The 15,000-nt window shown below is 53.4% G+C and overlaps 1 protein-coding gene across 1 annotated transcript in view; it reads right to left on the bottom strand.

Annotated features, from left to right (window-relative positions):
- sptbn1 (spectrin, beta, non-erythrocytic 1) overlaps positions 1–15,000 on the bottom strand; it is a 35,558-nt gene that overhangs the window by 4,304 nt on the left and 16,254 nt on the right. Inside the window, exons 3-29 of the mRNA XM_087169659.1 lie at positions 14,540–14,723; positions 13,478–13,569; positions 13,235–13,315; positions 13,013–13,128; positions 12,390–12,502; positions 12,118–12,305; positions 10,666–10,783; positions 9,593–9,751; positions 8,986–9,288; positions 8,752–8,905; positions 7,784–8,654; positions 7,567–7,704; positions 6,730–7,486; positions 6,322–6,524; positions 6,008–6,098; positions 5,768–5,914; positions 5,144–5,407; positions 4,831–5,055; positions 4,632–4,721; positions 4,077–4,355; positions 3,869–3,999; positions 2,954–3,158; positions 2,495–2,869; positions 1,638–1,882; positions 1,416–1,554; positions 992–1,076; positions 123–319 (exon numbers count right to left, since the gene is read on the bottom strand). Of these exons, the coding sequence (XP_087025785.1) occupies positions 123–319; positions 992–1,076; positions 1,416–1,554; positions 1,638–1,882; positions 2,495–2,869; positions 2,954–3,158; positions 3,869–3,999; positions 4,077–4,355; positions 4,632–4,721; positions 4,831–5,055; positions 5,144–5,407; positions 5,768–5,914; positions 6,008–6,098; positions 6,322–6,524; positions 6,730–7,486; positions 7,567–7,704; positions 7,784–8,654; positions 8,752–8,905; positions 8,986–9,288; positions 9,593–9,751; positions 10,666–10,783; positions 12,118–12,305; positions 12,390–12,502; positions 13,013–13,128; positions 13,235–13,315; positions 13,478–13,569; positions 14,540–14,723 (5,950 nt within the window). The remainder of the gene's footprint in view (positions 1–122; positions 320–991; positions 1,077–1,415; positions 1,555–1,637; positions 1,883–2,494; positions 2,870–2,953; positions 3,159–3,868; positions 4,000–4,076; positions 4,356–4,631; positions 4,722–4,830; positions 5,056–5,143; positions 5,408–5,767; positions 5,915–6,007; positions 6,099–6,321; positions 6,525–6,729; positions 7,487–7,566; positions 7,705–7,783; positions 8,655–8,751; positions 8,906–8,985; positions 9,289–9,592; positions 9,752–10,665; positions 10,784–12,117; positions 12,306–12,389; positions 12,503–13,012; positions 13,129–13,234; positions 13,316–13,477; positions 13,570–14,539; positions 14,724–15,000) is intronic.

Raw genomic sequence — 15,000 nt, 5'->3', positions numbered from 1 at the left:
ACTTAGATCCCAGTCCAGTCGGATCCTCACTGAAATGATAAGGATGTAGATCTAACCGAGCGTCTTCCGTCTGACACAGTCACCCCAGAGTCAGAGTGTGAGTTTTGTCCCTCTGTTCTCACCGTAGTCAGCCGCTCCAGGGCGGAGAAGCGCTCCTCCCAGGTGGCGGCGGACTTCTCGAAGGCCTCGTGGCGTTTGATGAGCTTCTCCACCTCGTCCACGCTCTGACCCATCTCCCTGCTGGACAGGTACGGCTCCTGACCCAGCAGCCACGCCTCCGCCACGCCCGCGTCCCGGGAGAACTGGTGCACCTCCAGGACTGAGGGAGGGGGGACACACAGAGTAAGGGGGGACATCACACACTCATTGGAAACTGATGCATCTGAAATTCTAAGGAGCAGCGAGCCGATGACCTTTGAACCTGTATATTTGAGCTGGTAAAAGGTCAAAGGTCAGTGCTGCAGTGAAGGTCACGCCCTCCTCATGTGTGAACCTGACTCTGACTTCCTGTCACCATCAGCTGTGAGAGCATGCACCCTCCATGACCTCAGCAGCTTCCTGTGAGTCGGTCCAGACAAAACCGCCTGCAGCATTTCCTGATTGGTCGACGCCAGAGGTCTGACGGACGCCCAGTCAGCGCCGTTAAAGGACAGAGAGCGCCTGAGGAGTCCTAACCAACACTGACTCACCTCTCACTCAGCTGCCACCTCCCCTCCTGTATCAACCTGAGGCCTCTGACCTCTGTGACCTCTGACCTCTGTGATGTCCCTAGTTCATTACAGTGAGTTCTTTGTCACGAGAAATGACATCATCATTTTATCCTGTTATAACCTTGTGTCATCATTAATATGAATATGTGAGGTCACAGTGATCTTTGACCTTTGACCTTTAACCACCAAATTCATCTTTGAGTCTGACGTAGTAAAGTAATGGAACTTTTGTTATTTAAATGATGGATGGATGATCAGCTGGTCGTGTGCGTGTGTCTTACTGAGTCGTAGCCACTCCCATCGATCCTCCCACTTGTCAATCATCTCTTTCCTCTTGTCCGTCAGCTGCAGCAGCTTCTCTTTGATCTGAACGACACAAACAAGACAGTGAGAACGTCTCCGCCTCCACCTGTGGTCACATGACCTGACACAGTCGCTCCTGCTGCCTGAGGTTTTACAGAAACACACCTGGCAACACAGCGCTGGCCAATCAGATACATACGGTGTGTTCCAGGTAAACTCCTCCAGACAGGTCTGATGACAGACGACAGCTGACCCTTTAGCTTTTAGTATAACAGTTTCCTGCTGTTTTTCTGAAACTGATCCAAACACACTCTCCATTCTCTACAGTGGTTAGAGGCTAGCTAGCCTGATGCTAACGTTCTTAGCCCCGCTCACTTGTACAGCAAATGTAAATCATGTGACCTCCTCCGATGCGTAGTGCTTCCGGGCCAGCAGGGCCTTCCCCAGCTCGATGCAGGCGGTGAAGCTGTCGTTGCGGGCGTCGATCTCGGCCTTGATGCCCTGGTGGTTGTTCATCAGCAGCTCCACTGATGACACGTCTCTGAAAAGGCGGGAACGCAGCTTCAGTGGTCACAGCTCTACTCAGACGTTAACATGCGGCAGACAGCGACAGACTCTGCGTACCTGGGTTTCTCCTGAGCCTCGATGAGCCGGATCACGTCGTCCATCCACAGCATCAGGTCTCGGACCATGCTGAAGAACCTGAACTTGTCCCCGGTGTCGAGGAGGCGGAGCCGGCGTCCGTCGCAGGCCTCCAACAGACTCCTCCACGCCTCCAACACCTCGCTCTCCCTCCGCTGGATGTCGTCGGCTTTATCGCCGGCGTACGCCGACTGGAGGCGCACGGCGTCTTCCTGCAGCTGCCTCACCTGCCACACAGGGTCAAAGGTCACATGAGGTCTGCTGGGACCAGATGAATGCACAGTACATTTAATAAAAGATCTGAAAAACAGCAGCAACTCAGTCACATCCTGGTCTGTGAACAGGGTCAGAACCTGAATCCAGAACCTGGATCCTCATCCACCTCATCCACAGTTAGGAAGCTAACTAGCCATGTAGCATGAAGGTAACGTCCTCAATCCCAACAACGAGGAGGACTGTTTGAACCGGAGTGAACGGGACACCTGGATGTGGACTCAGGCAGCTAGCACTCTCTTAGCAAGCTAACGCAGGAACAGGCAGGAATTGTTTGAACCACCGATCCCTGCAGACTGACTGACTGACCACCAGGCTGCAGCTGTAGACCTGGATGAGGTTTCCCTGGTGTCTGTCCCCAGTTCAGGTTCGACCTGGGGCTTCTGTCTCTCGCTCCCTCAGTTCCTGACATGTTTCTATGGTAACTCATTAATCAAGACAAAAAACATCTTTAAACGTCAAACGATTCTGATTCCATTAATGTCGGTGAGACTCCCCAGTACGTTTCTGTACCACTTTATCTGCAGACCTCAAACACATCACGCAGCAGGTTGAGTCAGACTCACCTGTGTTCCCAGGGCCTGGATGTCGTGTTCGAAGGTGGTGTGCATCCTCTGCAGCGTCTCCACCGTGTTCTGGTCTCGGCCGACCTCCTCCGGCAGCTTCTTCTGTTTGTCCACGATGCGTCCCAGGATCTCCTTGGCGTCGTGGTAGAACTTGTGCAGCTCGAAGGAGGCGGCGAGGATCTGTGTCCTGGTGTCGATGAGCTCCAGCAGGTCAGCCCAGGCCTCGTTCAGCCCGTCCTTCCACTCCGCCACCGTCGCCGCGTCGCCGTGCCCCGTGTTGATCAGCTCGTCCGCCAGACGGTTAACGGCGTCCACGCGCTCCTGACCGATGTTTCCTGTATCCCGGGCAAACTCCCGGAAACGCTCCTGCAACATCTGAGCGCAGAGGTCAAAGGTCAGAGGTCAGAAAACACAGGACACAGGCCAGAGGTCAGAGGAGAAGTAGTTGTTGTAACGTACAGTCACATGTTCATAGTCCTGTCCCAGCTCGTGTGAACCGGCCACCACCTCACGCTCAGCGATCCACTGCTCGAGGTCATCGACCTCTCGGTTCAGCTGGAAGAGGCGGAGCCTCTCGTCCAGTTTGCCCCGCCTCTCTTCTGACAGGTCCTTCAGGCCAGCATACAGCTTATCCACCTGAGACTGACGCATGCTGATACGCTCACTGACGACACACACACACACACACACACACACACACACACACACACTCAGTTACTGGGGCAGGAACTAGACTGTACTTCCAGTTGCTCTCACACCTGAGTTAAGAGGCTAAGCGTTGATGAGTCTAATTAGCCAATCACAATCAGTTTTGCCCATTTCTGTCCAGATACTGCGTTAGTAGCACCTGCTGAGACACTGGTTGCTATGGTGACTGTAACCCTAAAGGATATCTTACATCTGATGTACTGTACTCCACAGGTATCACAGTGAGACACATTTCTCTATGTTTTTATTCACAAATTAACTATGAAGGTTGGAAATTGTGGGATTTAAAAGAGGTTTTCAGGGATGGCAGCGTGATGTCGTCCACTCTGGCTCTGAACATTCTGTGCAATACACACCCATTATAAAATCTGACACTGTCTAAAAATGACACAAGATGTAAAGTTTTGTGAAAACCGTAATAGATATCATGATCCAGATTTAACCCAAAGGAGTGTAAAGTCTCGTGACCCGTTTAAAGTTCCAACCATGTTTCTGCGTTGAAGTACGACAGTAGTAGACTGTAGGGACTAGTTACGCACTGAAGTTTTTACAGAAGATGAACAAGAAGGAGGAGTATGTAGGATTATATGTGACATAACAATAACATGGACTGATGTAGGCCATGCCCCCTGTTACATCACAGCGACACAGACGCAACGTGCGTACCTCTCAGGGTGTCCGTCAGCCACCAGGCCTCTGCTGGTCTTGGACAGCTGGTGGACGGCCTCGGCGTAGTCCTCCACCGCCTGCTCCACGATCTGGTGCTTCTTCTGCATGGTGACGGCGCTCTGCTCGTCCTGAACACACACACATCATCAAACATCTGCTGCTCTCTGGACTAACACTGAGTCTAGTTCTAGTCCTGACCCCCCACCTTGGCCTTCTCCTCTGACATCATGTACAGCTCCTGCTCGCTCATCCAGGCCTCGGCCTCCGCGGCGTCGAAGTAGTACTGCTGGGCCTTGTGGGCTTCCTCCAGCCGGGCGTGGCGGCGCTCCCCCTCCTCCATCAGCTGCCGCCACAGCTCCTGCAGGTCGGCCAGACGCTGACGGATCACGTCGGCGTTGGAGGACTCATCCTGTAGGAGGCTCTGACTGCGCTCCAGGATGTCGTCGATACGAGGCTGATGGCCCTGGATCTCCTTCTGCAGAGTCTGAGGAGGGAGGAGGACCAGTTCAGACCAGAACCGACCAGTTCAGACCAGAACCGACCAGTTCAGACCAGATCCGACCGGTTCAGACCAGTTTTAACCTGATCTGACCAGCTGATGTGTGCAGGATCCTGCTCAGACCCACCTTCACCAAACATACAGACCCCAGGGTCCATAATCCACAGACATCAGCACAAATTCTCACATCACTCACATGATGTTTAGTCTGATCTGAGATCAAACCGTCTGTTTACAGCCGACCCTGCTCTGCAGACTCACCTGGTTCTTCTTGATGAGCAGCTGGACCGTCTGCAGGTTGTGTCCGTGGTCGGTGGACGTGGCCACAGGCATCCTCTCCTGGACCCACAGCTGGAAGACAACAGATCACACACTGAGCTCCTGGTGGAGGTGCTGCAGAGACCACCTTGCAGAGACAGCAGTCTCAGTCTGGGTCAGTCTTAGAACATGTCTCACTTACGATCTCGTCCTCCACGTCTCGGTTGAACTGGTGAACTTCTCTTGACGCCACCAGGAAGTTCCTGCGGCGTCGAAGCGGGTCCAGCAGCTCCTGGAACTTCCTCTCCACCAGCTGCCTCCGCCCGTCCACCTCATCCGTGTCCTTCACCTCCTGACCCAGAGCCTTCACCTGGCTCTGCAGCTCCACCACCTCCCTCTGACGCACCTCCACCTGGTTCTCCAGCATCTGCGGGGGGGTCAGAGTCAGACTGGTTCAAACACTAAGACCAGGACTGACACTCTTTGTGGTACAGTGAAGACCTGGTTGTTGGTACCTGTTGCTTCTTGAGCAGGATGTTGACGGAGGTCAGGTCTTTGCCGTAGTCGTCCGACTGGATCTGACCCTCGAGGCCGACAAGCCACTTGTCGAGGTCGGCGCAGCTCTGAGTGAAGAGCTCCGCCTTGTTGGCGTCGAACAGACACTGAGCCTTGGTCTGCGTCGTGGACTCTAGCTCCTCCCACATGGCGTGGAGCGCTGACAGCTTCTCCTTCACCACTGCCTCCGTCTCCGGCTTCTCTGACACCAGCAGCATGCCGTCCTACAAACAGAGGTCAAAGGTCACTGGCGCAGTGCTGGGAGGTTCGAACAGTGCCAATGCTACGTGTCTGATCAGTGATGTCATATCCTGTCCGTCCAGGTGGGGTCCAACTTACAACCTGGCCTACATGGACCCTTAGAAGACCCCCTGGTTAAGACCTGGTCTGATCAGGATTGTTAATTATTAGCTCAGTGATCTGATCCCTGTAAATCAATTATCTGATAACTGATCACCTCATTCATCATTGAAACCTGTTCACAGCAGGAAGAATCAGTCTGAATCAATTCACATTAAATGTAAATAGATCTCTGTTTCTGTCAAAGGGGGTCTACAGACCGTGGACTGGACCGCCCCCCTCACCTTCTGGATCTTGTCCAGCCACTCTTTGTTGGACTGCAGCTCGGCCATGAAGGCCTGGTGCTTCAGCCACTTGCTGTGCAGGTTCCTGGCCTCGTCGTAGGTCATGTCCTGAGCTGTGAGCATCTTCTCGTTGATCCACAGAGACAGCTGCACACAAACACACACCTCGGTCAGATCTACAGGGTCAGGACGTCAGGACGTCAGCATATGCCTCTAAACCATCTGAGGACTCAGACCCACCTCCTGACAGTCCTGCAGGAACTTCTGCAGGTCTCTGTTGTCCTTCAGTCTCATCAGCAGCTCCACCGCAGCCTCCCTGTTCTTCTTATGTCTGAAACACAGAGACCGAGGTTGGACCAGGACTCATCAGAGACCTGGACTCTGACTCATACCTATAGGTTCACCTGTGACTACAACACTTAAACATTTCCATTTAAAGAAAACAGAAAGAATCCAGAGGGCGTGACTGATGGTGACCATGGGAACCACGGCCCCCCCGAACAGACTTTGAGGTTGTGTTCAAAGCTGCTCAGACGTTCTAACGTGATGTCTACCTGTCGTCGATGGAGGACACTCTCTCCTGGATACGTTCGGCGTTGATGTTCCCGTCGCTGGCAAGCCGCCTGCCAGCCTCCACCACGCTGTTGATCTTGTCCTCGTTGGCATCCATTGTAGTCATGAAGTCCTCCTGTTTTTTGATGGCGGCCTCGGCGGCCTCCAGAGTTGTGGGCATCTCGGTGTGAGCCAGGACGTACTCCTGTGGTGGGGGGCACACGGTTCAGCACTGATACAGGTTTACTGCAGGTACATTAATGTATACAATAAAAATAATCAATAATCATCCTCTGAGGACAACGACCATATACTATAACACAGGAAGTGTCTCCAGCAGCGGAGACGTTTTGAGGAGGTCATGACCTAGGTGTTGAAGAGACTGCAGGGGGGGGGTCTCTGGACTTTACCTGGTTGTTGAGGAAGGCCTCGGCCTGCTTTGTGTCCCGGAGGAACAGCTGGTAGGCGTGGGACTGGGACAGCAGGTTCTGCCGGTTCTCCCACATCTTGTGCAGTTCGTTCCAGCCGGTGTCGAGCGCCTGCAGCCGCTGTCGCAGGAACATGTACTGAGCGTCGTTCTGACCCTGCGTCACCATCTCCCCCATGTCCCGCATCTTCTGGTAGTCCTCCTCGTAGTTCTGGATCTCGTTCTTGATGCCTTCGTGCTGAGCCATCAGCTTCTCTGCCTCGGCCAGCGTGTTGGGCATGTCCTCAGAGGCGATGGCAGTCTGGGTGCGGGACAGCCAGGACTGGAAGTCATCCAACTCGCGCAGGAACTGCTGCAGCTTCCTGGCCTCGCCCAGAGACTCCTCACGGTTCTTCAGAGTGTTCTTCATTTCCTCCCAGACGGCTGTGATCTCAGCCAGGCGGCCCGTGATAGCCTTCGCCTGGTCGGGGTGCTCCTCTGCCAGTCGCTGGGCCTCGCTCCGCAAGTCACCCAACTTGTCCTCGATGGCGGCCAGGTCGCGCTCCATCCCAGTCAGTTTACGCTGCAGGGCCATGACGCCGGTGAGGTCGTTGCCCAGCTCCTGGGTGGACTCGATGACTTTGGTCTTCTCTTTGATCCAGGACTTGGTCTCGTTGCAGTCCAGGTGGTAGTTCTGCACACCCAGAGCCGAGTTCAGGGACTCCTTCTTCTGGTCCACCAGGTCCCGGAACTGGCTCCACCTGGTGTCAGAGGAGAGGATGGTCAGTGTGTGAAGGTGCAGTCACACTGAAACACATTCTGGTGTGTACACCTGTCGTACCTGTTGTTTAGTTTGTCCTGCTGGGTCTTGATGTCTTTCTCGCTTGGGTGTCCATTGTGGATCAGCTGCCGGGCGATCTGGTTCACCACCGCGACACGAGACGCCTGGTTGTTCATCTCCGGCTCCAGACTCTCAAACCTGCCGGGGACAAAGTTCACCTGAGCACAGCGCTGGATGAAGGCGACCATCACAAACACCTGTACAACTGAGGTCCTACCTGTGCTGGATGACCTCCAGGTCCTCCAGTTTCTCGGGGATCTCCATGCTGTTCAGCCACAGCTCCTTCTCGTCGATCCACACCTCGCAAGCATCCGCCTCACTGAACATCTTGTAGAGTGCCAGAGCGTCCTGCAGCGCCTGCTTCCTCAGCTTCGTTAGCTCGGACACCTCCTTGTAGCGCTCCTCAATGCCGGCCAGCCGACCGCGCACCTCATCTGACTCCACCTCCTCTTTTGGCAGAGAGGCGGCCTGCTCGTGGAGGGAGTCAATGACCGGCCGGTAGCTGGCCACCTCTGCCGCTGCATCCTTGTGTTTCCTGACCAGCGCCTGGGTGGAGAATTCGTCATGGCCCGTCTCGCCACTGGAGACGATGCGCAGGGCGTCAAACGTCCAGGCATCGACATCATCGGCGTCGGCCTGGAACTGGTGCAGGGCCAGGGCTTCTTCCAGCCTCCTCTTCCTCACGGCAGCCAGCTGCTCCAGCGCTGCCCACTGAGCCTGCAGGTCCTCGATACGCTCGTGGATCTTAGCGGCGGCAAAGTGACCGGCCTGAACCATGGCCTGGCCCTCATCAATGGTGTGCTGGAGGTGTCCGGCGCGCCCGCTCATCTCGTCCTCCAGGGCACGCTGCTGGCTGAGGAGACGCAGTGCCCCCGTCAGGTCCTTGCCGTGCTCAAGGGAGGACAGGATCTGCTCCTTCTCCCGGATCCAGCCCTCCTCCTCTGCCATCTCCCAGAAGAACTTCCAGAGGCGGCGAGACTCTTCTAGACGGGCGCGACGCTCGGCAGCCAGCTGGGTCAGCTCCTGGTAGCAGAACTCAAGGTGGGCCACTCGGTCCTGGATCACCTGAGGGTCGCAGGGTTTGTAACCTAGAGAGGAAGACCAGTATCAGACCAGTTTTCATTTTTAAAGTTGAATTATCTTAAACAGAATTTTTTACAGACGTGGTGAAGACGAAAAACTCACCACTGTCGTTGACAGAGTACTTATTGGCGTTGGTGGTGACCGCCTTCACCCGGTCAGCCTGAATGGCAATGTCGGCCTCTACCAGGGCATGTTTCTGCAGCAGGTCCTCCACACCCAGCAGGTGCTTCCCATAATCCTGAGACAGCAGCAGCATCTGGAAACCAGACAAACTGACAGTTAGGACGGAGTGATTGGAAATCATTAAATTCAGATTCAGATGTGTCCGTGGCATACCTTCATCTCATCCATCCAGTCCATGATGTAGAGCATCTCCTGGAAGACTCTCTGCAGGCCCAGGTTCATCTCCAGCCTCAGTCTGCGTGCCTTCAGCAGCTCTAGCAGGTACTCCCACAGCCGGATCACATTGTCCTTCCTGGCCGTGATGCGTTTGATGTCATGGTAGTGCTCCACCTCTAGCTCCTTCGCCACAGCGACTACGGCCTGGACGCGCTCCTCGTACGCTGCAATGTCCGTCTCAATGGCCTCGTGCTTCTTGGTCGCCGCCTCAACGGCCTGGAGGTCAAAGCCAAAGTTGTCCTGGAGAGAGAGAGTCCATCAGACGCACCACAGAGAACCACTGAATCCTGAATCCTGAATCCTGAATCCTAAACCCTGAATCCTAAACCCTGAATCCTAAACCCTGAAACCTTAACCCTGAATCCTAAACCCTGATTCCTAAACCCTGAAACTTTAACCCTGACTCCTTAACCATGAATCCTAAACCCTGAATCCTTAACCCTGAATCCTAAACCCTGAACCCTTAATTTTGAGTTCTAAACCCTGACTCCTGGCAGCCAGAGAAAATCACCTGGCCGCTGCTGCTGACTGTGTCCTCTCTTACCTGTGACACCAGCCTCTGGTTCTCGCTAAGCCAGGTCTCTCTCATGGCAGCCTTGCGGTCGAACCGCCGGGCCAGCTGTTCCAGTTTCTCCTGACGAATCAGCTCCGTCCTCAGAGCCAGCTCCCTCTCATGCTCTGCCTTCTCCAGCCGCTCCCAGGCCTGACAGGACCAGATCAACACAGTTAACAAGACCAAGTCCTGGAGCCAGACTGTGAAGTCCAGCCCCCCCTAGGTCTGGGACCTGGTGAGGTCTGGAGTGTATTAGTGTAGGTCTAAGACTCAGTGCAGATGTGGATCAGGATCTGTGGTCTGGACTGTCAGAACCAGATCTGGATCAGGATCCAGATAAAGTTTATTTCCAAAATCAAACTCATTGAACTGGTGAATGAAACAGTTTCAGATATTAAATCTGAGTTTGATCATTTAATTAATGAGTCGTTCAGTTTCTTCATAAATTAACTTTAATTAATTAATTAACTTTATCTCCAGCTGATGTCATCAGGCTGAAGCTCCTCCCACTTTCTGTTTGAGCATAACACATAAATTTGAAGAAAAAAACAGTTTGAACTGGTTCAGAAATGATTTATGTTGAAGAAACTGATCTGATCAATCTTCCAGAACCAGAACCAGAACCAGAACCAGAACTAGAACCAGAACCAGAACCAGAACCAGGAACAGGACCAGAACCAGGAACAGGTCCAGGACCAGAACCAGAACCAGAACCAGAACCAGAACCAGGACTAGAACCAGAACCAGAACCAGAACCAGAACCAGGACCAGGACTGGAACCAGAACCAGAACTAGGACTAGAACCAAAACTACAACCAGGACTAGAACCAGGACTAGAACCAGAACCAGAATCAGAACCAGAACCAGAACCAGAACCAGAACCAGAACTAGAACAGGACCAGGACCAGGACCAGGACCAGGACCAGGACCATGACCAGAACCAGAGCCAGGACTAGAACCAGAACCAGAACCAGGACCAGGACTGGAACCAGAACCAGAACCAGGACCAGAACCAGAACCAGAACCAGAACTAGAACAGGACCAGGACCAGGAGCAGCTCTGACCTTGTTGATGTCTGAGATGAGTTTTCCCTCTCGGGGCATGTAGACCTTCTGATTATTGGCTCTCATCTTACTCTGGATGGTGAAGAGGAGAACCTCCAGGTTCCCTTTCTCTGTGAACCTGAGGAGAAAGAGAGGAGGTGAGGGGAGGAGGGGGAGAAGGAGGAGAGAGGAGAGAGGAAGAGGAGGGGGAGAGAGAGGAGGTGAGAGGAAGAGGAGAGAGGAGGAGGAGGAGAGAGGAAGAGGAGAGAGGAGAGAGGAGAGAGGAGGAGGAGGAGAGAGGAAGAGGAGAGAGAAGGAGAAAGGAGGTGAGAAAAGAGGAGGAAGGGGGGGAGGGGGAGAGGAGGAGAGAGGAGAGAGAGGAACAGGAGGAGGAGAGAGGATGAGGAGGAGAGAGGAAGAGGAGAGAGAAGGAGAAAGGAGGTGAGAAGAGAGGAGGAGGGGGAGGAGGGGGAGAGAGAGGAGAGAGGAGGAAGTGAAGAGGAGGTGTAGAGGAGATAAACAGGAGGTGAAGAGCAGGAGGAGGTGCTGACTTTGGTGGTTTTTCCACGGTGCGGTACGTGTTGAAGGAGGAGGAGGAAGAGAGATGAAGAGGAGGTGAAGAGGAGGTAAAGAGGAGGTGAAGAGGAGGTAAAGAGGAGGTGAAGAGGAGGTGTAGAGGAGGTAAAGAGGAGGTGAAGAGCAGGAGGAGGTGCTGACTTTGGTGGTTTCTCCACGGTGCAGTACGTGTTGAGGGAGGAGGAGGAGGAGGAAGAGAGATGAAGAGGAGGAGGAGGTAAAGAGGAGGTGAAGAGGAGATGAAGAGCAGGAGTAGAGGAGGTGCTGACTTTGGTGGTTTTTCCACGGTGCGGTACGTGTTGAAGGAGGAGGAGGAGAGATGAAGAGGAGGTGAAGAGGAGGTAAAGAGGGGGTGAAGAGCAGGAGGAGGTGCTGACTTTGGTGGTTTCTCCACAGTGCGGTACGTGTTGAAGGAGGAGGAGGAAGAGAGATGAAGAGGAGGAGGAGGTAAAGAGGAGGTAAAGAGGAGGTGAAGAGGAGGTAAAGAGGAGGTGAAGAGGAGGTGAAGAGGAGGTAAAGAGGAGGTGAAGAGGAGGTGAAGAGGAGGTGAAGAGCAGGAGGAGGTGCTGACTTTGGTGGTTTCTCCACAGTGCGGTACGTGTTGAAGGAGGAGGAGGAAGAGAGATGAAGAGGAGGAGGAGGTAAAGAGGAGGTGAAGAGGAGGTAAAGAGGAGGTGAAGAGGAGGTGAAGAGGAGGTAAAGAGGAGGTGAAGAGGAGGTAAAGAGGAGGTAAAGAGGAGGTGAAGAGGAGGTGAAGAGGAGGTAAAGAGGAGGTAAAGAGGAGGTGAAGAGGAGGTGAAGAGGAGGTGAAGAGGAGGTAAAGAGGAGGTGAAGAGGAGGTGAAGAGGAGGTGAAGAGGAGGTGAAGAGGAGGTGAAGAGCAGGAGGAGGTGCTGACTTTGGTGGTTTCTCCACGGTGCGGTACGTGTTGAAGGCCTGCAGCTGCTGCTGGACTCCGAGCAGAGAGTTGGCGAACTTCCTGTTGTTGAGGATGATGATGGTCTGTTCGATCCACTCCAGCAGGTCTGAGGCCAGAGACTCGTACTTCTCTATCATCTTCTCCGTCTCGATGGCGTTGTCCAACACCTGGACACAGACACACACCTGCTGTCACCTCGTGCCCCGACCCCCCCCCCCCCCCAAAAGAAGGTGGACTCGGGTCTCACTGACCTTCCCGATGCGTTTGCCCTCCACCTTCAGAGCCTTCATCTTGGAGAAGTAGTGGTAGTAGGTGACGACGTAGGTGATGACAGACTTCTCATCAGGATGGTCCACGCTGATATCTGAGACACACAGGTGAGACACAAACAGGAGAGACACACAGGTGAGACACAAACAGGAGAGACACACAGGTGAGACACAAACAGGAGAGACACACAGGTGAGACACAAACAGGAGAGACACACAGGTGAGACAAACAGGAGAGACACAAACAGGAGAGACACACAGGTGAGACACAAACAGGAGAGACACACAGATGAGACACAAACAGGAGAGACACACAGGTGAGACACAAACAGGAGAGACACAAACAGGAGAGACACACAGGTGAGACACATAGGTGAGACACATAGGTGAGACACAAACAGGAGAGACACACAGGTGAGACACAAACAGGAGAGACACACAGGTGAGACACAAACAGGAGAGACACACAGGTGAGACACAGGAGAGACACACAGGTGAGACACACAGGTGAGACACAAACAGAAGAGATACACAGGTGAGACACAAACAGGAGAGACACACAGGTGAGACACACAGGTGAGACACAAACAGGATCAGGATCTCACCCTCGGGGTCCAGCAGCTTGGTGAGGCCCAGGTGCTGCTCGGCCAGGTTGAAGGCGTTCTGCAGGTTGTAGTGAGCGTTGGATTTCTTCAGCTTGTCGAAGTCGATCAGATCAGGCCTGAAGACACACAACAACAACTTAATACACACACACACACACACACAGACACACACACACACACACACACACACACACACACACACACAGAACAGGAAGTGGTCACCTGTGTTTGTGGATGATGGCGTTGAAGGCCATGCCGTCTCTCCAGCTGGTGGTGAAGTTGTGGATGTTGACGTTGGGATACCTGGGGAAAAACACCTGATTAACATCTGTCACCATGACGACGGCAGGAGACGCTTCATTAGGTCCACAGGTGAGTTGCTCACCTGGCTGCTGCTCATACAGACACTGAATGTGTGTGTGTGTGTGTGTGTGTGTGTGTGTGTGTGTGTGTGTGTGTGTGTACCCGGCCGTCTTCATCTGACACCACAGCAGCAGAGCGTCTTTAGCTGATCTCTTCTCTTTGTTGTCTTCAGTCTCCACACTGATGTCCTGGATCTGAAACACACACATCACTGTCACACCTCCACCTGTCTGATTTGATCTGAATTATTCACCCCAGCATTCCCATCATGCTTTGGGTGATGTAAACAGAAAGTACAAAGTTTCCATGGAGACAGGTCCATTTTTTAACCTGTATTCCTAATTTTCTCCATGAGCTATTAGCAGTTCCTGCTCACTATGTAACCATGGCAATAGACAACAATCACTGGCCCTCAGTTCAGTCTGTCAGGAAACAGTGACCTGAACTAACCGCGGCTCTGATTGGACGGCTTGAGCTGGACGGTTTGGTTAAGACGTTCACCCGCTCTGTTTGAGCTCCGCGGGGGAAATCCCAGAGGTCAAAGGTCGAACCAGGACAGTGTTGTGTCTCCTGGGCTGGGTTTCCATGACGATGGTGTCAGTAAAACATGAACCAGCCTGGACTTTAACCTGAGCGGGTAAATAAGTGACATGGAGGAGGTGGACCAGTCAGAGAGGCGTACAGGGGGCGGGGCTCTGTTTGCTCTGCAGCACCTGTTACACCTGCTGAGGGTAAAAACCCTGACTGCTACAACTTCCATGATGCCACAGTACTTCATGATGTCACCACTCTGTCCTCTGTGTTTTTGTCTTTATTTGACCCGTCCTCACAGACATGTCACAACCTCCAGTATGATGTCATCAAAATGGCGGGAGTCAAGAGAGTGTGGCAAGGAAGCAGTAAGAGTTCTGCTCTGCTGTCTCAGACCTGGACTGGGACAGAACCCTATAAAGGACCAGTAGTAGGTGTTGTGCTAAGCTAGGCTAACAGGACCAGCTGTCATCTCCCAAATAAAAGGAGAGCATGTGACCAGGAACCTTAACATCATCTGTCAGGAGACGTGGACTGGAGACTCAGCAGGGTTCTGGTCTCGAGAGTCAGACCTGGACTGGGTTCTCTAACATCTTCTTAATGTGGACAGTTGCAGTCAGAGGTTTCTGTTACCTGGAAGCGGAGGATGATGGTCCAGATGAGGCCCAGCGTCAGTCGATGGTTTCCGTCCACGATGTCGTGAGACCCCATGTTCTCCAGGTGAACCCGCTGCTCCTTCAGGAACTGCAGAGCTTTGTCCACGTTCTCCAGACAGTGGATCCGCATCCGGCCTTTGGTGGGCTTCGGCTGCAGAGACAAGACACGTGGGACAGAGTCAGAGTCAGGAGACAGTCAGGAGATAGACACAGACAGAGACACAGACAAGAGACAGAGACACAGACAGAGACACAGACAGAGACACAGACAGGAGACAGAGACACAGACAGAGACACAGACAGAGACACAGACAGGACACAGAGACACAGACAGAGACACAGACAGAGACACAGACAGAGACACAGACAGGAGACAGAGACACAGACAGAGACACAGACAGAGACACAGACAGGAGACAGAGACACAGACAGAGACAC

This window comes from Seriola lalandi, unplaced genomic scaffold (genome assembly GCF_002814215.2).
Source record: "Seriola lalandi dorsalis isolate HSWRI2012SDOR001 ecotype SW California unplaced genomic scaffold, Sedor1 jcf7180002054905, whole genome shotgun sequence".
NCBI classification, from domain to species: Eukaryota; Metazoa; Chordata; class Actinopteri; order Carangiformes; family Carangidae; genus Seriola; species Seriola lalandi.
The sequence above is the reverse complement of the archived record's forward strand: the minus strand, read 5'-3'. Positions and strand labels throughout refer to the sequence as shown.